This window comes from Carassius gibelio, chromosome A1, assembly GCF_023724105.1.
Source record: "Carassius gibelio isolate Cgi1373 ecotype wild population from Czech Republic chromosome A1, carGib1.2-hapl.c, whole genome shotgun sequence".
In the NCBI taxonomy this organism is placed as follows: domain Eukaryota; kingdom Metazoa; phylum Chordata; class Actinopteri; order Cypriniformes; family Cyprinidae; genus Carassius; species Carassius gibelio.
Genome location: NC_068371.1, coordinates 25,237,403 through 25,264,592, shown reverse-complemented (window position 1 = coordinate 25,264,592; position 27,190 = coordinate 25,237,403). Strand labels below are relative to the sequence as shown.

The window sequence follows — 27,190 nt, the reverse complement described above, 5'->3', positions numbered from 1 at the left end:
TCATCTGTCAAGAAACACATTAAAGAACTAGGCTCATTATATGAAGGTCAAACTCCAGATGACCAAAAGACTCTTTTGATTTCACTAAAACTTTGTATTCCCTGTCTGACATTCTGTACATCTTGTGAGTACTTGACAATGACTAAGAATGTTAATATGTTATCAAATGACACGCATACCACTATTTTTGCCCAAATGTCTTGTCATTTATCTGTTATCCTTTAACCCATCAGAGTTCATCCACTGTCCTCTAAACACTTCTTATGTTAACTGAAATGCTAAAATGATTAAACTGAGCTTGTAACAATTCATTTTGAAGTTAGGGTTATATACACACACACACACACACACACACACAATGAAATGGGCATGCACAGTTCAAGCTGTAAAAGAGCATCAGAACTGGTAAGGCTTGCTTGATTATATTCTTGAGAAAACAGATTAATTCTCCATATATGTTAACATGGAGAGAAATGGCCCACTGTATATGACCAGTGAACCTTACATTGCCAGTTTGGGCAAATCTGTCTGTTAGACAGATAACAGATTATCTTTTGTGAAAGTCGAAGTCGTCATTCCTCCACACGCAGTGTGATCTGTGTGGGTGTTCCTATACATATATATAAACGTTTAGACAAACCTGAGATCCTACACTTTCAAGTTTTTCACATTTGTAAGATAAAAATATATCAAACTTCGTAAAACATCTGTTTGCACCCATATAATTCATAAAAAGGTAAACAAAGGTGGGAAACAGTGGTCACATTAGTGGCTTGAATTACTAGCCTATGCACCATATTCAAAGCATGTTCTATCTAAAAATAATTACAGACACATCTCAAGCTGTCATGAAGGATGTGAGAAGAACATTTTTAGTACATTTAGTGCCAAATTAATTTACTCTGTATACAATTTGTTCGTGACATTGCAATTTGTTTGTAGCAGGAAAGGCAATATTTATATAGCCGCTCAGGCTGAGGGAGATGTGTGCTCAGTAATTGTTTTGTTTAGTAAAGCAAGGAGCCATGCTAATCCTCATTCAGAGTTGATCATAAACTTCTCTCTCTCTCTCTCTCTCTCTCTCTCTCTCTCTGTCTCTGTCTTGGCCCCATTCTCTCACTCAGTTCAATTCAAATTCACTCTTTAGCGTTTCTGAATTGCCAAAAAGTGTATGTGTCAGGATATGTTTGAGCAGAAATGTTTTTACATGTGTAAAAGATCATTTTAAAGAGGTCACTTCACTGGTCCTTTACTTTGAAAACCTTTTCAGTAAAGGTAATTTGCTCAGCAAATATGTCAGTGAGCTGAGGATCAAATGTCTCTAGCGCCCAGGACTGTTTAACCAGTGGTTTGGACACTCTTTATGAAGTCAAAATATTTCCTAATGTGAGTTGTAGAAATTATTTTTATTATTATTATTATTTGGCTACATTTTGTATCTTTGAATTTCTTTGCTCTAAATCTGTTTTGACCATGAAATTACATTAAGTGTAAATTTTTTGAAGGCAGGATTGTAGGACTTACTCTCTCAAGATAACCCACAGTGAGAGTAGGGTAGTAGGTGTTACTATTATTTATCTTACAGGGATTTTTGATCACCATTCCTGTTAATTCTTAGATATTTTAATGTTTTAGCTTTAAATTCTGTGTTATTCCATTCCACCAAAAAACTCAGCCTTCCCGTCCTATTCACATAATCCAATTCACTCTCATGCCTGTACACACAAACGTGTGTGTGTGTGTGTGTGTGTGTGTGTGTGTGAAAGAGAGAGAGAGAGAGAGAGCAACTTATCTTTTTATCATAAATACAGTAAAAACATTAATATTGTGAATTATTATTACAATTTTAAAATTATTTTGTATGTTAATATATTTCTTTATATAATTATTCTCATGTGATGGTAAAACTGGATTTTCAGCATTATTCCAATCTTCTGTTGTCACGTGATTCTATTATCTTAATATTTTAAGATATTATCAATTTTGAAAAATCTTTAGGGTAACATTTGAGCTATTTAATGCATCTTGCTAAATAAAAATAGTTTATTTGAAAAATCAATTGTATAAAAATATTCATATTATTGGTGATATGGGTGAAATGAGAAATAACATGGTTTATGCTATGGGTAATTGTTTCTTATTTAAGAAACTTCATAAGTAATTTCAATGGGCATTTGAATAAAGCTTCAAATTAATGTTGACACAGTTAGCAGTGACAGTTCACATACAAAACACAATCTTTTGTATTAACCCACACAAGACATGCTCTTGCATGGCCATTTTCCCTATTTATTGGTTAATTAATTGTGTCAGCTGTCAACTGTGAAACAAAGAAGCTTTAAAACCACTCCTTATCTTAGTCACAACACGTTTCCCTTCTTAATCTCTGAAACACGGCCCTCCACTTGGTTCTCAGTTTTATTGGGCCATTTTTGATCTGCTTAACTGCATTATTTATTTGATTATTTATTTCCAAAAATAAGATTAGGATTTTCCAATCGTTTTATTTTAACATTGTACACATTAAGCACTAAATGCAAAAGTATGTACAGTATGTCACTATCTGTAGTGTTTTGACCTTAAACCAATGAGGATGCCAAGGAATGCTGGAGAGTCCAAGATTAGGCCTGCCCCCCGTGACCTCGCCATCTTATCTTCATTGATCTACCCTACCCAACCCAGCCGTTGTTTGAAACGCAAGGGACACCGCAAATCCCAGCATTAACAGGGTCCAGCGCTTCCCAAAGCAGCGGCTCCAGTCACAGGACTCCCATACCCATTGTTTCCCAGTTCCGGCAGGAGCTATTCCCAGTGTGTGGGAATAAGCTGTGCACACATGAGCAGACAAGCAAAAGTGTTACACAGTGCTGCCACTGTGCCATGAGGACCCCCATACATTTCTATGGTGGTACCTTAATTTTCAGGGCCACAGAGGGCCTCAAATGCTTATCAATGGCATATACTGAAGTCAGTGGACCTTTGTTTGGACGAGGTGTAATACAGAACTGTTTTAGGATGGCGGTTTAAAGCACTTCTTTGACAAAGAAAACACCGGCTATATTCTCAGGGAAGCAAGAGATACACAGCCTACCCAAGATTTTGAGGAGAAAAATGTGAGAACAACCATTTAATGTCAATAAAATTATTAATTGTTATTAATTTCACAAAAAAGTTATTAATTTCACATCTCAGAATGTGTATTACATTTTTGGATTTTCACCAATGTAAGACCATAAAAAATGACTGAAGTCAGAACCACTGCTGCTTTTTCCCATGAACATGTTGAATCTATCAATATGATTAAACCCTTTCGGAAAACTATGCTAAAGGAAATCTGAGGGAAAGAAATAGAGGGGGAGGCAAATCCATACCCAGAGACTGTGTGTTTCGAGAAAAAAAAAAAAAAAAAAAACACAAGAGGAGGCTAGCTTCTCTTTGTGTATGAACCAATCAATGCAGAGACATAAATTTCATGATTATAGTTCTAACTGCTCCCACTGATGATCTACTATATTAATTATGGAGGGAAGATATATTATATTAGTACATACGGTGAAAAAAAAGTATTAGATATTACATGTAATTTTACGGTAGCATACCATATTTTTAGGGATTGGAAAAATAGTGTAATTTACAGTGAGTAACCGTAAATTGACATTCCCTAATTTTTTTAGCAGTTTTGTATATTAGGGTTGTTTGTTACATCTAATGTTGTAAAATTTATGTTTATTCCATTATTTCAGTTTCATGATGGTGTTTAGTATTTGTGTGAATGACACTGTGCACCTTCTTTACAGCAATAAATGAAAATGAAGTTTTCAAGTTCACAGATAAGTTTTTAACTGGTAAAGGTCAATCATTTCTTATAATAAAGGCATTAAACAAATCCTACATAAAGCTGCTTTCATTTGAAAATAGCTCTGGAGGAAAAAGCACAGAGAGTTTAAGTAAGGACACAGATTCTTGGTATGTGTGGGCCAAAAGAGGGAAAATGTAAAAAGATGTAAACGGCCATGTTGAACATGATATCAGTTGTGTTTGAACATTTAAAGCAGCTCCAGACACATGGCGATGATGTTAGAACTTCTCTGATTAAGTAATGTGTTCAGTAACGTCAAAGCAAAGGTGACCCCTAAGCCCTATAATACCAGTCTGAACTTTGACCTTTTAGTACTAGAACAATCAAAGCATTCAGAGAAGCAGAATAATACTTTCTATGAACAAAGAGAAGTCAAATATGTAGGCAAAGTTACTTGTCACTGCAAAGTATATGACTTGCACACCATTTGTTGGTAATTTACAATGATTTGGAATTATTATGACTTTTGCATGTACAGTTGTTTGGCCATTTCCACCATTAATTAATTTGGTATAATATATATATATATATATATATATATATATATATATATATATATATATATATATATATATATATATATATATATATATATATATATACAGTAATAGCCAACAAAAGTAAAATTTTATTTTTATTCCCTTGGAAAACAACCCAGTCAAATGTGCATTGTCAGGTATTTTCACACTGAATTATTCAATAGTGTCATGGCTAATTAGGTTATCATTCACAAACCCTCAGCCCTGAGCCTATACAAACTAGACCATTAATTTTAAAACGGAATGCGTTTGACAGTGCATGTTTAGCCTGCTACTTAAATTAGCATTTGAGAAGATCACAAAATTAAATGCAACCATTTGACAGCAGTGAATGGAACACAATGACTCATGTGGGACTTGCATTCCTAGAAGAGCACTCACTGAACTTGAGGACTAAAACCCCCCGCAGAGGGGAACACTCCAACAGAATCAAAACCTCACCAAAGCAGCTCACTTCGCATTGTGTGAATACAGGTAAATTGATCCACTTTGACAGTCATCCCAATTAAAAGAATACACAAATTCAGTAGCCTACAGCCTGTTGACAACAAAGTGATATAAAATATAAATGTAAATTAAAAACAATAATGAAATAAACAAATAGGCTACGGGATGATTTATGGTTATTTGTGACTCTCCGATTGGGATTGGGTTAAACATGAATTTAGGTGTACAGTTCTTAACATAATAATTAGTCAAGTCAAGTCACCTTTATTTATATAGTGCTTTAAACTAAATGCATTGCGTCAAAGCAACTGAACAACATTCATTAGGAAAATAGTGTGTCAATAATGCAAAATGACAGTTAAAGGCAGTTCATCATTGAATTCAGTGATGTCATCTCTGTTCAGTTTAAATAGTGTCTGTGCATTTATTTGCAATCAAGTCAATGATTAGTCACATGAGCTATGTTTATATGTTGCATATGTTTTATATGTTATATATTTTTGAAGCCTGAATGCCCCTGTCCATGTTCAACTATATGAAAAATATATAAAATAAATAATAAATAAATAAAATGTTAATGATTACACAATCATTATCATTTTGGCATAAACCATTCATTCAAGCACTGAATGTTCACCTTACACACACACACGCACAAACACAAACACACAAGCACACACACAAGCAACTGTAGCCTAGCCTCATCAGAGCGCTCGTGCCTCTTCGCAATGAGTTTGACGTGCTGTAGTCGACACATGAGAAAGCGCGCGTGCCATGACTCATATTCTTCTCTTGATGTCTCGGAATGTGTCTAACAGCGACCGGAGAGGCAGGCTGGGAAAAAAATGGAGAGGGGGAGGAGAAGGATCCAAAGTAACAGCGTGAAATTGCATAAAACATGCCACTGAGCGCTCCGCGCACTTCCACACTGATCTCTCAGCACGGAGTGGATGTTCACAGCCGCATGTGACGAGACGAGCTCACAGTGCATTCTTTCCATGGACCAGTATCGAAGTGCCTTCTTAAAATGTTGGATGTATACACTGGTGATATTTTAGTGTAAGGACAGAGTTTTCTAGAAACCTGCTGCTGAAAACTGAAAAAAGAGGAACTTTCAACAGACTCTGCTCAGATTTCAGAGATTTTTTTTTTACTTCTAAAATGCACTTATTTGGAATTTCTGTCTTCTGTCTTGCATTGTTCCATGCAAACCTTGCTCTGGAGTCAGGCCAGGACTACTATGACTATGATTATGACCAAGATCAAGGGGATGCCATGGTAAGCACCCACAAGCTCATTTCCATGTCATATTAAAAGTAGAGAAATTGGTTTAATGCATTTATTTGTTATGATTTATTCCCCTGAAGTTAGCATTAAGGAAACACATTTACATATTTCTAAAGTTATTTTAAAACTTAGTAGTACTGCTTGCAGCATTGAGACAACACAGCACTCAACATCAAAGGGACTGTTGTTGTAGTAGGCTACTTTGCCAAGATTGATATCCTGCTTCATTTTATTAAGGTGCTTATGCAGAAACATATGATTGGAAGTTATATAATTCAAAAAGGTGTCAAACTCTAAAAGATGGACAAACCTTTCTTTTAACCATTCAGGGTATGATGTTGCAAGGTGCTTACCTTGACATAACTCATCTTTTATATATATATATATACCTTTGGAATATTCACCTTTTCATCATGTAGACATCAATTTGGGAGAATTTAAGTAAAAGGGAGACTGCATAATTTATAAAAAGAATAATTTAAGAGCATGTTACAATGGCATAAAAAGTGGAAACAGGTATCATTGGGTCAGCAACCTCAGAAGTAATACCTTTATCTCTGTTTCTTTTGCCTTCCCACTGAGAAAGAAAGAAGAGATAAATAGCTATGGTTTCAAACATTTTAATTCAATGATCAATATACTTAATTGGTGCACTTCATTTCAATATCTCTTCTTACCAAAGGAGCTCAGAAGTGACCTGTCTGCACACGGGAGAGGAGATGCCTGTTAGTTCTTCTCTGTACTGCTTTTGACTCACACACCCATTATACATGATTACTTTGACACAACATTCTATCTTTTTATGTACTGCAGCAGTAGACTCTTTGGAATTTTACTATGTGTAGTGTATAAATGATACCATATGCTACACGCAGCTACGTGGACATCTTGACAAGATCTTGAAATGATTCCCATCGGTAATGTGCGACATGGGCCGTATACTAATCGTGATTGCCTAAAATTAGACCTGCTTTGTTTTCACTGCTCTCCCTCTCTCTCTCTCTCTCGATTGAGCTCCTTTAGGTCCCTGAAAAATCCAGTTATTAAGATTCATTAAGCTGGAATTCACAGAGAGTAAGGGAAGTCAATCGTAAGTGCGACATAAAACAACATAAAAAAGCTGCTGAATTTCTAAAGGTTTATTTTCGGTCCACTTGGGGAATATTTGTCTTGCGCTCATGCCTTGGAATTGAATAATTGTTTCGTAATTGCACATATGTGGCTGTACGCTATATGAATGTATAGGATGGGTGACTTAATAATTCTTTGGTCATCAGTCAGCGCTCAGCTAATATACTGACCTTATTCCTCTCCCTTGGACTTTTCCATTGTGGCCATCTCTCATCTGCTTGGCAAAGCTGTCCTGTAAATCATGAGTAATTGTGATTCCAGAGAAAGTTATTGTCAAGTAAGACTATCTTTCTGAAGGGGTCACCTGGGAAATGTGGGCTCTTTGGGAGTACGCATTAGGTGCTGGGTCTACTGATTTGTAGTCTTAATTGCTCCGCTGCAGTCTTGACCTCATTCATTGAGACTGATGTTTGGTTTTGCCATGTGGCTTTACAGAAACGTCATCCTTTTTAATCGGGATGTTGAATGCTTTGAGAAAGCCTATTTTATATAATTAGCTGCTAGGTTGCAACTCTCTTGAGACGCTCTGGTTTAAGTAAGCATTATATTGTAGCCTGTATGAGTGTCTTATGGTTAGTAATGAATGCCTGAGAATAAACCACCCATGATAAACCACCTCCAGCTAGAAGGAAAAGAGCTATTTACTCTTCCAAACAATGCTTATTTGTTTCTGCCCTTTGGTGATAACTAAGGGATTCCCCAGGGACGTCTTCTGCTGTGTGAGCGTGTGGTCATGTGCACTTCCCAGGTAGGAAAGTTAGCACAGGTGGAACAGATTACCCACATCTGCCTCTCTTATCTCTTCTACTCTAATAGCCAATTCACCTGTCACATCCACTCATCCTTTAACTTCAGATTTTTGCAAAACCACCTTTCAACACTTTCACAACATTAGAGGAGCTGTCATCTGGTGGGAGGGATAGTCAGATGCCGTGATGACATAAGCGAGGAGACTTCAGGTCCTTTGGGAGGTCAGAAGTTCAACCCTGCTTTGAATTAGGCAACTACTGCAAATGGGGCTGTTACTTCTAAAAAAACTATTTTCATTGTGCAATGTTGTACATTAGTAATGTCTTTTTGGGAAGTGCCGCATATGTATGGGGAGTGGGTGATTTGAAGTGATGTCATTTCTCTTTAGATGAGGCTGCACTGGCAACAGTTACTGTAAATGGGTAGAAAAGAGTTAATGTAGTTTTGTATTCAGTTAAGTGTCAGTTGTATGTATTATTTGTGTTATATTAGTTCGACTTTTCATCCCTTAAACAGCACCACAAACTGTTCCTGTAAACCTGACATGTGAACTTTGCTTGGTTAATGTGCGCGGTGGTTGTCTAATTGATTAATGCAGGCAAGAGATTTTTTTTTATGGATCCAGTGTTGACTGAAAATATGAAAGTCAGCTTTTGTACCTTATTTTCCACTGAGAGTATAGTTCATGTATTTTTATTATTTTTGTTAATCATTTGTTAACGCTATCCTTGGTATAGAATCAAATCAAATGTCCTTTCTCATACAGTCATTAACTCTCATGGGCAGATAAAGTAGCACACAGATGCTTTTTGGTTTGTACATCTGTAAAGCTTTGTACATTCAAATTGAGTAGATGTAACTTTGAGGTTACAGTGTATCTCTTTATTTCTGCACGGTCTGTAGACTGGCTGTAGATCTCAGTCCCCTCAGCAGAGGAATTCAGCTCTGACTGTGGCCCAGCAGTGTGCCTGAAGCAGCTGGGGGACTAGACATTTTTGTGTTTGACACTTTCTTGCAGATCCAAGAACTCTTTTGCCGTTTCCATTGCAAGGAGAAGCACTGGAATCTGTGACAGAGCAGAATATTGAGTTAACCTTCTCTTCCTACCTATATCTATGAAACGTATCACTCAAATAATAGTGTGTCCCACTTTTGGTGTGTAAACGGTTAAAATATGGAGGCTAGGCCCTTGGTAGTAAACTGTAATGCAGTATTTGCCAACTTTTTTTTTTTTTTTGTCTTGTTCGCCCCAGAGCACTATACTTAAATACTCCATTAATCAGAAGCGTGTTTCTTTTTACTCATTATACCAGATATCATTTAGCATTATCATTAATATTGTAAAATTGGCCTCCATTTGAATTACTAGTTTTTAAGGTACAAACAGTAGATAATGTAGGTCAAGGGTGCCCAGAACTGTTCCTGGAGGACCACTGACCTTATTAATCACACGTGAACCAGCTAATCAAAGTCTTTAGACTAGAAACTTCCAAGAAAGTGCTTTGAAGCTAAACTCTGCAGGACGTAGGCCCTACAGGAGCAGGATTGGACATCCCTCATGCAGATGAAATAATAAAATAAATAAAAAAAACACCAAGCTTTCTCTCCCTTTAATGAAATGGCTTGTTTGTATGTCAGTGGGCAATCATGCAGACACTTTCCTTAAGACCAAATGGCAGATTTATTTATAAATAAATAGATCGAAAATTTGGGCCAAAAAAATAAGTCATTGAAACTCTTTGAAATACCATAGAAGCCATAAATATAATTACAATATGCAATCATTCTTACAAGTCTTAATGAGAAGTCACGACATTCAGCGTAGCATAGTATTACGGATTAAAAAAGAATTAGAGAATTACAAAGGAAGTGGAAATCTTTCTAAACCATTGGGATTACTGCTCTAAAGGATAAAATAGGTTTTGTGCACTGACCCGTTCAGTCAGAGTGAGACAGAGCTGGAATAGGTAGTGCACATGTAGACTGAGGCCAGAATCATCATCTTAAGAAATGTACAGTTTCATTATGGTTACATATGATAGAACTGGCACTAAAAAATCTGTTCTGAGGCAAATATTTTGACATAATGAATGCACATGTATCATCACTTATGTAAATGAGGTCAAGAGAATGGTGCATTAGTTTACAGTACTACATGAACAAAGGTAGTCCTTTTTATTTGGCTTTTTTTTTGTAAGTCAATCTTAAATAGGTTGTCTTCCCAGCTACCAAAATGTCTTAATATTTGAGTATTAGTGCCTTGTAAAGAACTGTCATCACTTACGCCTTATGTCATTCCAAACATGTATATGGATCACAAAAAAAAAATATTTTAACTGAATGACTAAGCTACTCTTTTCCATTCAGTGAAAGTATGTTAAGAGCAGAAACCAGTAATAAAGAAAAAAACGGCTTGGAATTTCAGCTAATTAATTGCTTTTGCTTTCCACACAGGAAACAAAGTCATACAGGTTTGGAACAAAATGATGGTGAGTAAATGATGACAGAGTATTAGTGTTTAGACAAAGCTTTCTTAAGCTCACTTCCAGAATATAAATGTCCTGATAGTTTACTCACCCCCATGTCATCCAAGATGTTTGTATTTCTTTCAGTCGCAAAGAGATAAAGGTTTTTGAGGAAAACATTTCAGGATAATAATGTCACTTTTGACAGTTTCTGAACAGGCAGGATATTTGCTTCATATAATTCTTTAAGTTTGCCAAAACAAGAACCCCTTCCCCTGCCATCACTGTGTGTGTTTTTTTTTTTTTTGTGCTTGCAGTGTTACTGGGATTTCGTGTAGAGCTCTGTTACGTTTAGGAGAGCTTAAGAATTGGGTTACAGAACTTCAGACCTAATATCCCTGTGTTTTTTTTTTTTTTGTTGTTTTTGAGTAGGGGCAACCCTCCAGGCTAATAGCTTTATTGCACCACAGACACCTTAACCAAGTACGTTTCAGAAGTGCACAGTAATTGCATCCTGACACATGCATGCCTCTAAACGTGAACCGGATCAGAACAAGAAAGCAATTCTTTCTAAAAAAGGAAGAGAGGTTCTTATGGGACTTTCTTCATTATTTCTTTAAAATCAACATGAAATCAAAATTTACCCTGTTTACTTTCCTAATGCACATTCCTGGTCGTATTGTTCTTGATCCATCAGTGTTTGTTGTTCCAAATTTTACAAAAACAAATTGTTTGCCTTCATAATCTTTTATCAAAATGAAATGGCTTGCTCTGCCTCTGAAATGACTTTCCATTTTGGCTTCATGGTCAAATGAATGTGCCAACTGATATCATTTCCATCTAAAACAACTTTTTTTTTTTTTTCCTTTCTAGTGTTGGCATAATTAGCAATAGTGCAGAACAAAGTGTAAACGGTGCAGTGCAAGTCCACTGGAGCTTATTACCTGTTTATATTGAAAATGGTACTTAGAAAACAATGTTTTTAAATGAATTGATTCAGACATCGATAGCGTCCTGTATTATTAGACGCTCTGTGTTGTATCTAGTGCTGCTAGGTCATTTTAATGCATGTAACAGATACTAGGCTTAAGACTGGAAAAACAATTTCCATGTGGATGGTCTGATCTCAAGAGCGTTAGTTTAAAATCATATGAGAGGTCGTAATATAGCATTCATAAGATTACAGTAGAGTTCTCTACCTTGGGGAGCATCTCAATTGCTTCAGGAAAATGGGACAGATTAGGATTGTTTATCTGAAATGTGGGAAGCTTGGATGTCGATGAGGGTCTCAGTTACTCATCAGACTTGTGGCCAGACTTATTCTCTAAGGAACTGTTTCTCCCCTTGGTCAAAGGCTCAAAGCTCGCAGTCAGTTCTAGGGTTTCTAAGAGATCATTATAGGGTTAATGATATCTCAGATCCTCTTCCTCTCCTTCTGAGTGCTGGCAAATGTAGCCCCAGACATGCCCTCAGCAGACTTCAATGACATCCTTCAAGTTCAGCGAGCAGAGAGCACCATTGGCAAGCCTGTTCTCTGGAGTCCAATACTGAAGATGAAAGGTATGTCTGGAACAGATGCAACATGTGTTCTTGTGCATTTGTACCAATTCTGTAGAGTCCACGATAGGGGGGGGGGGGGGGGGGGGGCATGTTCCACTGAGCATCTGTGATGCTCTGTTGTGATGTCTGTAATGCTCCTCAGTGACAGCATTTTTTTTTCGAGGTAGCTTTCCTAGTAGTGTTTTAAGTCAAAATTACTACTATAATGTCTTTGACTTTGCCTTGTAGAATGAAATTGGCAGCAAGCTATGTCTTCACCTAAAGAGTATATGAAAATGTGAACTCATAAAAAAGTGAAATTGGGAAGGCTGACATTGTTATTTAGTTTTAGCGTAGGGGTATGGGGGGACTGTAATGGAAATGAAACTGTATAAACCTGGCCTAAATATGATGCATTTTGACTCATACTAAGGAATTTATTCAGTGAGGGTGCCTTCCAGAAAACTCATCCAAAATAGCTCCGGATGCTGGTATCAGCTAAGAGGATAAATGCTTACCTCATTGCCAAGAAAGGATCTAGTTGTTTTTGTCATTGTGTCAGTTTTGTGGTTTGATTCAGGAAACACTAGGCTGTCAAGAGATTGCGTGCTGCTTTGGGGTGTCGGAAATGATCCTACTGTATAATGATGCACATTTTATAATTGGCAACACACTGTTGACTCACATTTGAACTTTAAAATAATGGGGTCACCATCATTATCGGGATCCCTTGCGTGCATGACATCAAATCTTGATTTTGTTACAGTGGACATGGCATCCTGCCCTAAGTGTTAAACCCAGCTGCTTTCTATTGTGATTCATACAAAGAGACTTTCTAGCATTAGAGGTGAAGGACTTTTTATTGGTTAACAGCACAATGTGTCTCATGTCTGACCACTGATGATGACTTGATGATAAATGCATACAAGAAGTCATCACTTTCCATGAATCCCTGTCCTACAGAACCAAATGTGCTCCCTTATCGTGGCCATTCTCATTTTAACTTGTTCTTAAAATGTCAAGATTTTTTTTCTTCTGTTGTAAAATATCTGCAAGCTGTTGGATGCAATCTGTGTTTAATCTTTACATGAAATTAATTGTGATTAATATGATTTTTAATTTTTAGACTGGCAGGCAAATGTGGATAATTTAATATAAATAATAATTAAATAATACATTTAATAAATTGATAATTTAATAATTTAGTAAATCATTTCTTATTATTAATCAATTAATAATGCTAATACTAATACTGATAATAAAAAATGGATGTTTCTTTTGTAATATTAGAATTAAGCAATCCATAAGATTAGATAGCAATAGTGAAACAATGAATGCATTTCTGTGTCATGTGCCCTCAGACTTCATGGTTCCCATTTGTATCATTCTCCCATCAGTCTCTTTTTTTAGTTGCCACTGAAACATAAAAATAGGGCATTGTATCTGTGTTTTTACAATTACCAAACCTGAAGTTCGGGACTGACTCACACGTGAATGTGTCCGTATGCTGAACACCACACATTGTTTCTGGTAGGAAACAGACCAGTGTGTTATCTCAGGAATCACCGAAAACAAAGGCATGGAAGAGGCCACATACAATAGTCTTGTTCATACTCTTTTTGTGATGTTTGAGTTTCCTGAATAAACAGAAGGGAGTCAATGCAGGGAGAAGCAGTCATTTCCTACAAGGATTATATTTTTCCTCTTACCGCGATTAGTGCTATTTTCTTTGGTGTGCGGTACAACTGGATGTTTGCAGGTAACAGTGTAGGTTTAAAAATCTTGTTCAGCAATGTTTCAAATGTTCAAGTTTAGTTTACTCATGAAAGGCCTTCAAGTTTATACTTTCAAACCATCTAGCTGAAAAGCTCTTGTTTGTTTCGAGGATCTCCTTTGAAAATTAGATAAGTATAGGGAGGCCTAGAAAATCATTGCTTGTAATTACCCAGCCAAAAATTGTTATTGTATGTAAATAATAGGCTTTTCAACAAAAAAAGTAAGAGTAAGGGATGCTCATTTCCTACCATTTGAGATAAATTATCTGCTGTAAACTTGGTGTTCTGCTTCAATTGAACAACAAAAGGGATAAAGTGGTAGAGACTGAGCCAATATCAAGACCGGCCTCCTTAAAGAGGGATGAGGAATTCTGTCGAAGCTCAATTCAAGTTGTGTTTTCTCCCGTTTTTAACACTTCCACAAGTTGGGGAGGGTGCACTTTTTTATCGACGCCTTGATCATACATGTGGGTAAACTGGGCATGTTTCCTGGAATGTCCCAGACAGCGGTATCATTTTCCATCAGGGACTTTGGGCTGTTTTCAGATGCTGTTGGTGTTTTCACACTCCTTACAAACTCATTCTGCTGGAGATTACGGGGAGGTCATGACTTGGGTTTGATTGCGTTGGCTGGGGTTTCTCTTGCTGAAGACAGACACAGCTCCTTCTTCACCCTGGGTTACACCCATCAGCTTACTGAGGAAGCAGTACTGTCAATTGCTTATTGCAATTGATTATGTAGCTGTTAATTTTAAGACCACATCTGATGAGGAAACAGTGTTTTGTAGGGTCAGCTTGACTAAACACAATATAAAATGCTACTGGTATATGATTAAATTAATCTTTTGCAGCTTTTTATTGTAATAATGTAGTAAGAAAACATCTGCTATTTGATATGTACAAACAGGTGCAAGTGGAATAACCTAAAACAAAAAAACAATGGAAAAGTTAATCACGTATGTTTATGATCGCTGATTAGATTTTCAAACATTGATTCAATGCGTAAAGTCCAAGACCATCTTTTCTAAGCCAGTGAGAGAGAGAAACATGCAATAAAGCAACTGATATTCCTCTTAGTCACTCTGGGATATATCCAATATGGTATGCTTAACTGTTGTAGTGGAAAGGCAATGTTCTATTCCAGAACAGTGATGAAGCCCTTTTTATAATGTCTAGCTATGGTTTAACTCTCTTTTGTAAGTATAACTCTAGTGTTGCTGATGAAATGAAAATACTGTTATCATTTTCTCACCCTCATGCCATTCTCAAACTGTCCTTTTTTCTTCTTTGGAAAATAAGAGAAGATATGTTGTGGAATGGTGGTTGGTTGAAATTTTTGGCTGAACTGTCCCTTTAAGGGTTACTGTGGTTCATCTCTCTTAAGGAAGAGTTTTCTTATTTCTTATTTGCGACACCTGTGGCATCATCCCATAGGAAAAAGTTAACAGAACTGTGACAAATTGAAATTGTGTAACATTACAGTTCTGTGTAGCATAAGCTGACAGGCTGCTTTTTCACAGTTTAATCCTGTTCCTCTGTCTTATAAGGAACATTTAGAGCCAGACCTGATGGAGCAGTTGCGTTCAGCGGGTAGCGTGGACGAGCTTATGAGGATGGTTTACCCCAGCTACTGGAGCATGCTGAAGTGTCGTTCCAAGATGGGATCACGCTTACCTCACAGAGATCACAGCTCCACAGAAACAAGGTCGGAGGAGGCCTCCTATGCGGCTGCTTTCATCAATCTTGATATTTTTACAAGTGAGTGACTTAATTTAGGACCGGTACAGGCTGTGCTGGCATTTTTTTTTTTTTTTTTTTTGTCTCACCCTGAGACAAAGTTTCTTTAGGATGCCAAGAATGTATCAGGCCATGATCTGTACTTACAGTTGGAGATCATACAAATCCATGCATTTCACTGTTGGCCTTTTTTAATGTGTCTGTTCTTCCTGTTTTGCTGCGCTTCCTCCAGGTATTCAGACAGAGTGGAGAAACACCCTGTGCATGCCGCGCCAAGTTTGTTTAGATGTGGGGAAAGAGTTTGGGGCAGCTACAAACACCTTCTATAAACCACCCTGCGTGTCTGTCTACAGATGTGGGGGCTGCTGTAACAGTGAGGAGCAAGTGTGCAAGAACATGAGCACTTCATACGTCAGTAAGACGGTGAGTTTTGCTTTCAGCTTCTGTCTGCATCCACAGATCTGTTTGTGTGAAGGAGGGATGGAACCAAGGGTGAGCAGTATTAACATTTATTTTTAAGCTTCATTTTACATCACTCATATTTCAGAATTTTTTTTAAATCACTTTCTGCACAATGGGATAGCATTTTTTTTTTACTACAAAACCTGAGTTAATTGAAAATACTCTCCCAAGTGGATACATTTGGAAACATTGATTTTGCAGTGTAGAGTGTAAAAGCGGAGGTATTCGAAAATTATGCATGTTTGAAAATAAAGCGTTTAGCCATGTGACACATATTGTCCTGGTAGATATTCACTTTCATACTGTTGCTAAAGCTATGTACACTCTTCATATCACAGTCCTGCAAAGATGATTAAGGTTTTAAAGAATGGCAAGAGAACTTTGAGTCTGTTAGTTCTGTCTAATCTCACTGATCTTTTTTTTTTTTTCATGTTTTCTGATGTTTCAGTGTAGAAGATAAACTTTTAGAAAACGATTGAAATCACTAATTTGGACAGAGATAGTTTAGAAACAAAGATGCTGTTTTCAAATATATCTGGATTAATGTAGATGTAGCCTTAGGTTCAGCACACTTCTGGTTTAAGCCTCGCTCACATCTGGTTCTATCTGAATACAGATGCAGATTATTTTCCATTGCATCAAATACAGATACATATACAGGTAATTTCTTCATTGCATACCCTTAACTAACACCATACAAATCCATTTCTCTTTGTAATAACATAGTAAATTTGAATAATCTTCAATCGAAATGTTTATTACTGCTTCGAATAAAAGCGCCTGCTTTTGTTTTAAAGCCTTCTCCCAGTGAAGACAGAACTCAGATGATCAGTGAAGCTTTGATTTAAAGAGTTGTGGATGATGCAGGGGTTTGGTTGGAAGGTCATGGCTGTAAATTATTTGCAAGAAGGCCCACTTTAATTGCCCACTTATTTTGGGTGGGCTGACCTTCGCAGGCAATGGGTTCTTCTCATGTGATTTAAACCATGACATCCTCCCACCAGTTGAGTCTTCTGAGCAGGTCAAGGTCTCCATGTCCACGCTACTGCGTGAGAGACGTAAAACTCCCATTCTGGGCACAAAGCCTGAATAGCAGATGCAATGTGAAGATATTTGAAAATATCTTAGTAAGATTTGGATTATGAAATTATAAGCTCCAGGTTTCACTGAAGAAAAATCAGGCTCAGGAGTAAAATATGCATTACGTAGATGAACATGGTTGTGATTTGAATTAATGGTATTAGCTATGATAAGCTATTCACATTAAGCACAATGCAATGTAATGACAATATAGCTTTAAAAAAAAAAAAAAACTAAAAAGAGTGGAATATCTAATTTTATATCTGTGAAGTAACTCTGACTAGTGAACCTGAGAGAGATAGAAAACATATTAAATGGACTTCTGGTTTGGTATGAACCTTGTTTCACCTGCACATACGTATTACTAGTAGACTGTTAATACTGCTCTGAAGTGTTTTTAGCATCAAGACTGGGGGGCTGACACGTTTACAGGGTGAGCAAGTGAAGCTTTTGGGATCACTTGTCCTGTTAAAAGCAGTTAATAACTAAATTATAGAGTTCTGCGAACATCAAAGAGAATTATTGTTTTTTCCCCAAGATTTTGACCCCATTAAATTTCTTTTACATCCTATTACATTCAGTCTATGCTGAGAATAGATGGGTTGTTAATTTTCCATTGTTCTTGATTGATAGTATGTGTTAATGGCCCTTTCAAAGATAGTAAAAATAGGATTCTTATATCAACGCTGTGGAAATATATTGTCTATGCAGCCTGGATTGAGCTCATCCATTACTGTACATTTTTACAGATTTTGGATGCTAAAGCAATTTTTTAGATGTACAGTACCTATGCAATTAGAAAGTGGCTACATGACTTTGTGTTAATAAAAAGCATAGAAGAAGGAAGCAGTAGAGAGGAAACTATGTTTAAGTGAGCCAACCAGTTGGGTCAGAGACAGACTGTAACATATAATTCTCTTTCTCATCAAACACAATTCACTATGTGTGTCTTGTGAGTAAACCAACAGGAGTTGATGTGGGAGGTTTAACATTCCAGAGGTTTTGGAAACTTGTTTGTTTGTTTGTCTGTCCTGTTTTGAATTGCATTTATGTCATCGGTGACTCAGCCTCATGTTATTCCAGGCCTATGTGATTTTCTTTCCATGTTCTTTTCCATGCAATTACAATTGTCAACTTAAAAAAAAAAGTTTATATTATCACCATAAAAGTATTATCACCATGAAAGTGGTGAGTTAACACTCATAGCACAGAAGAGAAAGTTTAGCGGGGAATTTATGATGCTGTAAGGCATCAAAGCACATAGAATATAGCAGACAATTGGCCCTTTGCAGGGAGTTTGATTGACAGGGATTTGACCAATCATAAGAAAGTAAGAAAGACATGTGCATTTGGAGCAACATGAGGGATGAGTAAATGATGACTGTTATCATGGTAAACTGTCATTTTAAGGAATTTGTCGAATCATGTAGATTAGTCAGAACCCATGATGCTTTTAGGCATAGCTGTTCTTTGAAAGCGCACATTCAACATAAATTCCTTGGAATGTTTCCCCATAGCTGGAGGAAGTTTTGATTTATTGGTCTAACAGTATGTGCCTGCCTTGCAAATTGTCTTTCACAAGTTCCCCATTACCCATTTCCCCTTACCAGTTTGTTTGATCAGACTGTAACTGTGGTTGTGTCTGTACACTGATTTCGCAGAAAGGCTCTGTGCAATCACAGTTGCGCAACTCCTTTAGACATAAATCCATTCATTAATCCTGATATAAATTTAAACTCATTTTGACATCCAGCATACTCCTTAAAGTTTAATTAACCCTTCTTGCAGTTTCTCATCTTAGCCAAAGCTTTATTTCATTGAAAATATGACCTGTCTTTCATTTTCATTCTGCAGCTGTTTGAAATCACAGTTCCTATGAAGTATGGGCCCAAGCCAGTCACCATAAGCTTCGCCAACCACACTTCCTGCAGCTGTTTGTCAAAACAGGATTTGTACCGACAGCAGCACTCAATAATTCGAAGGGCCTTACCAGAGTAAGTGTTCACACTCCTTCACATTTCCTTAAGCGCTATTTTTGAAGTGTGATGATGATTTTTGATGATTTGATGGAAGGCTTAAATTTTTCTTTTGATTTGAATATTTGAGAGTTTAGAATAGAATGTCAATGTAGATTAAAGGCCTTTCTACACTGGGCGCGATGTGGAAAAAGTGAACCGAACGCGAAACGATTGTTTGCCTTCTGCTAATTCACACCTGCATGCTAGGTGGTGCCGACCAACAATGCGTTTTTCCTCAGATATGCAACTTGTATAAGAGATAAACTATCACACCAAGACATTTAATATACTGACTTTACTGTATTCCCTGTTTGTGTTGGCCCTGTGTAGCATCGCATCAGCGGATATGTGGCTACACTGATGTGTGTATTTTGGATGTAGTTGCATACCCAATGACGTGCAGTAGCTTATCAAATTGATTTTCATATTGGTGGTGTGGTGTGGCCACCCATTGTTAAGGCTGATAGAGAACTTCCTGTCCATCTTTTGTTTTAGGAACTTTGTCCGGCAGGAAAATCCCTGTAGGGAATCTTAATGAACTTACCATGCAGTGTTCAGAAAGTGATTAACTAATCAGCACCGACAAGTGAGCTACAAAGCACATGTATTTTTTATTTTTTTTTGTGGCATGATGCAGAAGGCCTATTCCACAGCAGGCCTGATCAGAAGGACTGATTCCAGCATATTTTTGACTCTGGATAAATTTATGTTATGCATAATACAATGCATATTAATTACAATATGAGTGAAAAACTAGATCTTACTAGTGTTAACCATTTTAGGCTGACTATATAGGATGTAATGTCCCCCTGACTCATACTGTATTTACATTAAAAAGCTCACAGTAGTTCTGCAAGAGAGAATTTATTACTTTATTACAAAAACTCAAGTCAAAATACTGTTTCCAACTGTGGAGCACATTGTATCTTCTTCAGTGTATTGAAATGCTTAATTTGATATATAGAGCAACACTGATGGCCTTGCATTTTAGTCACCATTTTCTTCTAGTCCCAAATCCATTTTCTTTATTTCTGATCCCTCTGCCACTTCCCTTGCTGCCACAGTGAAAGACAGAGGGGGCATTTAAATGAGTGTAGAGCAGAGAGTAGACACATGGCAAAAACTATAAACTGAGAAAGAAGATTAATCAACAGTAAAACTCAGTAAAAATCAGGTGGAAAGTTCAGCGGGGCTGAAGTTTTCCAGAATGCAACTTAGCATGCTTAGCATGTATTACTTAATATTTAATCATTATCTAATGTACCTGTTATTCAGATTGTCATGAAACTTTTACATTTGCTTCTATATTTGTAACTAAATGCACATGAACTGAATGCATTAACTTTTACCAAAATGATATGGCTATTGTAGAATTTAAGATATTTCTGAAAGATTGACTACAACCACTTCACTAAATACTGAATATCCACAGTGAACTGTATATTTTCTTGTTGTATTTTAGCTGCATTATATCTGGTATTTATCAGATTATATAATTGTACCATAAATCTTAATTTGTTCCCCAAAAATCAGATTAAGAGAATTACTTAGACATTAGGAATCCCTTTTTTAGACCATGAAATATCAATTCCAATGAAGCACTACTAAACCATCCCTTTGTTTTGTTTTGATGACTTAACATTGCTGTACAAAAGCAATAAATCACTGGACGTTGCTATATTGCAGTTATTGAAATGGCTGTGCTTTGAAGTCATGTTTTTGCATGTTAGTAACCATGATGTGGCTCAACCTCCATTGTGTTTTTGTGTAAATATTTAAGGCGTTGATTGCAAAAAGAAAAGTAGTTGCAAAATACTATCTTGAATAGATTTGGAACCGTGAGTCTGTTTTCTATCTCTCAGTACTTTTTAAAATGAAGCACAGCCCCTGTTTTCAACCCTGCGTTGTTCCCTTGCATACTTTGTGTAATGTTTACCATTTTATCCTCTCAAAGAATGAAGGATTTGTCCATTTGACTGTTCGTGACAGAAGTTGACATGCTTAACAGTGACTCACTGGTACACGCAATGAGGAAAGGAGAAGAAGAGTGAAAAAGACTTGTTAATAATGCACGCTTTGTGTGTGAAAACAGCGCCTGCTCTTTCTGTGTAGAGGAAACCTATCGATCCCACATGTGTGGCAAGGGAAGCCAGTTTGTTGCTCCATTGCTCAGAGATCTGTTTGCAAACAAGAGGGGAAGCATCACAGAATTGTTGGCCATGTTGGGAAAGTCAAAGAGTGACACATTTCAGAAATTGGCCTTTACACAAACAGTGCAGTGCAGTTGCTCTTCAACATCTGATTACTTTGTTTACCAAAACACTCCCTGTCAGATGAAACAAGAGACGTGTTACCTCAGTAATGAAATATGAACTAGCTGACAGCGTTTGCTTGATGTCTTTTGATGCTGGTTTCTCATTTGCATTGCACATTTGGTGTTGTACAATTCGATCAAGACATTACTAGCACTAGGCGTATACCAGTTTAGCTACATTAACCTCAGTGATTGTGAATGTCTCCAATTTCTCACTTAACACCAAACCGCATTCATAAATCAAAGAATTTAAAGTTAGTTAATCCAAAAATTCTGTCATCATTTACTCACCCATAAGTGGTTCCAAATCTATACAACTTACAAATACAAATCAATATATATTTTTATGGAAACTTTTTTACCTCTATTAAAAAGTATTATCCATCAAAACTGTGATGGTTTTAAAAGTTCATAAAGATGAAAGTAATCCATATGAAACTTCTGAAGTCTTCTTAAGAGACACAATTACATTTATATTTTATAAGGCTTTTATTCAAGCACGCTTCATCTTCTATTGCCTTGTCAGACATACTCTGATTATGAGAAGAACAAAAGTATCAAGCATTTGGAATGGCATGAGGGAGACAAATTGATGACGCAATTTTCATTTTTGGGTGAACTAACCCTTTAAGTATCCATCAAATATGATCACGTGTCAAATTGAAACCTGTTAAAATGCTAAAAAGCAACCCACCAGTCTCTCTGAAGAAAATAACTGTTTATTGTTATGCGTTTCAGCACTCTTTTTTTCTTAAGCCATCCCCTGTCAAAATGATTTGCAGTATGGGGAGTAAAAAGGAAAGAGGCATCATCCCCCCACTAGGTCCTGCACAGCCAGGCATTACTTAAGAAAAAGCAGATGTGTTCCTAGGGCGACCTGCACTGTCGAAGTGTGTTATGTTTGAAACCGAAGTGTGTTATGTTTGAAACCGAGGTTTCATCTCCTCATTCCTCTCATGTTTTTATGCAAGTGGGGACAGCACATAACGTCTGCGCATGTTAGGATGCCACTTTTCAGAGATGGAGAATTCAATGTGGACGTGCAACTTTACCTTTAGCTGACGTCATTTATTGTGTACTTGTTTGTTTTTTTATTGTTTACAGCTTTCTATAAAGCTGTAAAGGTGAACAACCGGGTTGGGGACTTACTGTCTTGCAATCTCATCCATATTGCACAGTGCGCTTTCTGAATTTGTTCTTTAATAAAACAAGATTTTCATTTAATCTGACTCCAAGGCCAGATTAATTCAAGATCACTCCAGGTTTGAATGCTTTCAGTTTGATTCTAATCATATATTTGGAAAAATCCTGCCCGAACCTGTGCCATCTGATAAAGACAAGGGCAGTGTGTGACACTGGGGGTTTAACACAGGGTGGTCCACTTAAAGCAAGGTGTTAACAAAGTCTCGCCGTTCTCGCTGTTTGCTGTAAAGGAGAAAACATACACGTTTAACCTCAGATGCATGGTCTAGAGCGTAACGTAGCATATAAACCCTGTTGGTGTTATCAACACTTGTGCAATGAAATGGCAGAGGGCTGGTAGTGATTATCAATGGTTGGCTCGTTGTTGTGTTTCGCTGTATTTTTTTGGGGAGGTGATGATTCACTGTTAGGAAAATAGAGACTCTCCAGCAGAAGAAACATTCAGACATCACTGGGGCTATCAAAAACAACTCAGACTACTACCTAATGACTTCTGACCCTCAGATGCTCTTTATATGTCAGTGTGCATGTGTGTTTTTCATCAATTCATCAGGATTTTAATATTGTTTTTCCACTCTTTCTCGTAAACTACTAAGTTCTTACATAACTTCTCAAGAAAGAACTTAACACACCAAGAATTAATGAATAGAATAGTTATTCATACAAAGTCAGTTTGGAGGAAGCTGTGAAACACTTCTGTGAAGCATCTCCTTACTCCATCATTCTGTTGATGCAATGCTTGTTCAATGCACTTTCGATTCTTATAGTCTACAATCCATACAATGTTTTAGCAGGGCTCTTAGAATGTAGACCACTCAATTCAGAATTAGAATCAAAACAAGAAAATAAAAATAGGCAAGTTTAAATAAAAAGTTATAAAGAATTAAATAAGTTATAAAATATGCATATAATATAAATATAAATATAACCAAAGCTGCAGTCTAGCACATTATTATACATACACTATGTTCAACTGATTGGACGTGGCTTTTCAGATTGTTTTAGTGCTAGTGTGGCATAATGTGAATTTAATGAAAGAAAATGACTTATTTTGTTGTGAATAATATGCTTTGTGACCAAGTGCATCAAATATGTATATCTTGAGAATATTATAATGTAGAATATTTTTACAATATTTAATTCAAAAAAGTAATTTGTTATGTAATGCTTATATTGCGGGATGTTGAATGCTTGATTCTGATTTGTTGATGGACCTTCTAAAGTTTGCAATTATGGTTAAGGAAAGTGGTTCCAGTCAGGTTTTGGCTGCATTACAGTTCCATATGTTCCAGTTCTAAAGTTGACAAAATCCAAAAGCATTGTATTTGGATCAAATTCTACATTTTAATTCAAACCATAGTTAAATTTGTCTGTAAAGAGTGTGCCTATTGAACAGGTATAGGAAACTAGATTTCTTGGATTTATACTAGACATCAGACTTAAGTTGACAAAACAGAAAATATGGTAACAGTTATGGGAAGGGGTCTATCAGTTATTAAGAAATGTGCTAAATCTTTACCACAAATATTGCATTTCTCAAATTGTGTGAACAATGGTTCTTACTTATTTAAATTACTGTTCAGTGGTCTAGTGCATCAAGTAAAGATTTGGAAAAAATACAGTTAGTCCAGAACAGAGCTGCACGACTCACTCAAACTGCAATAGAAGGGCTAATATTATAAGAATGCACAGAACTTTAGGTTGGCAACTAGTGAAGGATAATTATTTCCCTGCTTTGTTTAATAAGAAATATTTCAGTGTCTCGAGTTCCTAATGTGACCTGTACTGTCAACTTTTGTATAGTAGTCCTAGTCATGATTTTAATACCAGGCATGCATCAAAAAGATGTTTTTTATTTTCTTACTTGTTGGACCCCAGAAAGAACAGTCACTAAATTGGCAGTTGCTAATGGAAATAAACAAATAAATAAAATATCACTCTGTCAGATGATTTCAGTTATTTCGAAGTTCATTATAACTTATAATAACAAAACCACTTCACAACTTTCTTCACTTTGTCATGGGTGCATGACCACCTCAAGTGTGCATTCTTTCAAAAAATGTGTTGGCCCATCATCAGTTCTACCTTATTTAAAACATCATTAGAATGATGTTACAGCAAAAATAAAATCTTGCGATAATGCGTACTCATATCTTGATATAAAATTACCTACACACCACAGATATGGCTTTATTCTGTCTCTCTGAAGAACTCCTGGTTACAGCAACTGATTTTAATCTCTTGCACAGTTTGTATTCCTGGAATGTTTCGCAGTCCATTATTGTAGGTATGATAAGTAGTGTTTTTTCGGCATTGAGAAATACAGAGTGAAGAGGTTGATGTGAAATATGTAGTTGTTTGAAAAGCCGACCTTTATTTTGGCATTTTAATGTGATTCAAAGTGCAGGCTGACTATCCCTTGTAGTGTAGTTTACATTAACATATGGAAAATTGATATTTATATCCTCTTCATACTTGTAAATGTAAATCAGTTGAGCTGCAGACCTCTTCAGACAGCCCCCAGCAAAGAACGAATCAGCTCCATGTAACAAACAACATATGGGCTTGTTGAATTCCTGTAGAGGTGGAGCTGTGGATTTGTGTCTTTGTGGCCTATGGACGTGTATGGCAGTGTCTAGCTTATACATTATCTTCCTGACACCTTGCTAGACTAAATGGGGTCTTATGTTTTGCGTCACGCAAGGTGCAAGTGCACGTGTTAGTCATCCAGTAGGTGTTCTTCCACCTCGCATGGACCATATCATAAGTCCTTTTAACTCCCCCCTCTGTTCTCAGGAATGTGTTGTCTTATGCCACTGAGAATATGGTAATTGAAAACACATTGAGAATCTTGAGCATGTGTAGTTTACCACTGAACCGTTTCAGGCCTAGTCGGCAATTTGCTTTATTTCACGGTTCTGAAATTCAACAACCTGTTTCTCTTTTTTCTAAGTAAACACCCGCAACATTAATTATGCCAACATCTGTTTGATTAACTTGCATGGAATGTTTGAAGTTTAGAATACAAAGCGGTCTGACATGTAATGGAATTTACAGTGCATTGTGTCAGAAAACTTGTTGTTCTGTCATCAAATATATAACACATACTGTGTTTAGTAGGATGTGATCTCAACACACTCGACACTTGCGTCAGTTACACTACTGTTGCTTTTGTTGCTATAAACAAGCTTATTTGGTGGTTGCTCAAGTTTCCATTATATGCCTTCGGACAGACATCAATATTCAGACTTTTAAGAGTATTTCACACAATTTAGCTGTTTGCATTCTGAACTGCAAAGAAGCTTTGATTTTTACAAACCAGATTTTAACCTCTTTTTTATGCATCTAATTGTTTAATCAGAGTTATTATTTTTTTTTTTTTAACTACATTTAACTCATCTGTGACACGCAAACTACACAGTATTGTCTCAGTATGCTCATATGTTATGAAACTTTCACAATATGGATAAATGGAAGAATAAGCATTTTTTTTTTTTTTTTTTACATATATTGTCCATTGTTGTCTCATGCATCGTGTAAGATTTCACAAGAGCCTAATTTGGAGTTTTCAGTCATAGTTAACATGCATAATATATTAGTACTTTTTTAAAAATTAGTTTAAATTAGTATTTGTTTGTTTGTAATGGAATATTGGATATTTAGAACCAAATACAAAAGCAGATGTAAAACTGAAGTCAGATTTGTGTGCAGTATGAACAAACCCTTAATAATGAACAGTCCTACATGGGTAATATATCACCCATGCTGTCTAGGTGGAAAAGCAGTGATTTCATGGACAGCCAGACAAGGAGGGTTGATCTATGCATGAGAATGGTGCTTGGTTGGACCTGATCCAGCCTTGGGTCATGCTAACTGGTCCTGACCTCTCACCTTTTAGCCAAGGGAGGTTAATGATAGCGGACCTGTAACTGGAGCTGTTACATCCGAGTCAGTTTTTAGCAGGGTGTAAGACTGAACACAAAAAGACACACACACTTGTACACAGACACACATATCTTACAGTCCAAAGGTTGAGTGGAGACCTTGAAGTCTCGTGTCTCTCTGATCTAGAGGGGAAACCCACATCTGAACCTGGTTTTTCGCTGGATAACTCTGAAGCCAAATCTGCCTGGGGACCTGACATTATGCCCAAGCCACTTAAACTCACAAAAACAGAGAGAAGGAGAGAGTTGAGGGTGGTAAAGAGAAAGGGAGGGAGAAAGGGAGGTGACAAAGAAATAAATAGCGTGGGTCTGAATGGCCCCAATTAACCTGAACATTCACTTCCACATTTTTTTTCCTTGAAAAGAAAAAGAACAGTTTGCTGTCTGAGGACTTGGGTTTGGAGAGAGAACGAGTCTGTAGGTCTAAATTTGACATTGTGATTGGCTAAGTTGAAAGTTAACCCACAGTTAAAATGTACAGTCTTCAGTTTTCTTGTATGCAAATCACACATGACTGTTTTTATATTACAGTATTTCACAGTATACTGTGTCAAAGTAATGTCCATATGACAGAAAGGAACAATTCTAAGATTATACAAATCATGCAGTTAGTTAACATCAGTGGTTACATGATGTGATC

The 27,190-nt window shown here is 36.7% G+C and overlaps 1 protein-coding gene across 2 annotated transcripts in view; it reads left to right on the top strand.

The window, feature by feature from the left end:
* The first annotated feature begins 5,547 nt into the window (after positions 1-5,547).
* Positions 5,548-27,190, top strand: part of LOC128016600 (vascular endothelial growth factor C) — a 41,147-nt gene continuing 19,504 nt past the window's right edge. Inside the window, exons 1-4 of one of the 2 annotated variants that reach the window (XM_052601247.1) lie at positions 5,548-6,123; positions 15,340-15,550; positions 15,762-15,952; positions 18,926-19,065. In XM_052601247.1, the coding sequence (XP_052457207.1) occupies positions 6,007-6,123; positions 15,340-15,550; positions 15,762-15,952; positions 18,926-19,065 (659 nt within the window). In that variant the 5' untranslated portion in view covers positions 5,548-6,006. The remainder of the gene's footprint in view (positions 6,124-15,339; positions 15,551-15,761; positions 15,953-18,925; positions 19,066-27,190) is intronic. The other variant, XM_052601239.1, reaches the window with a different exon arrangement.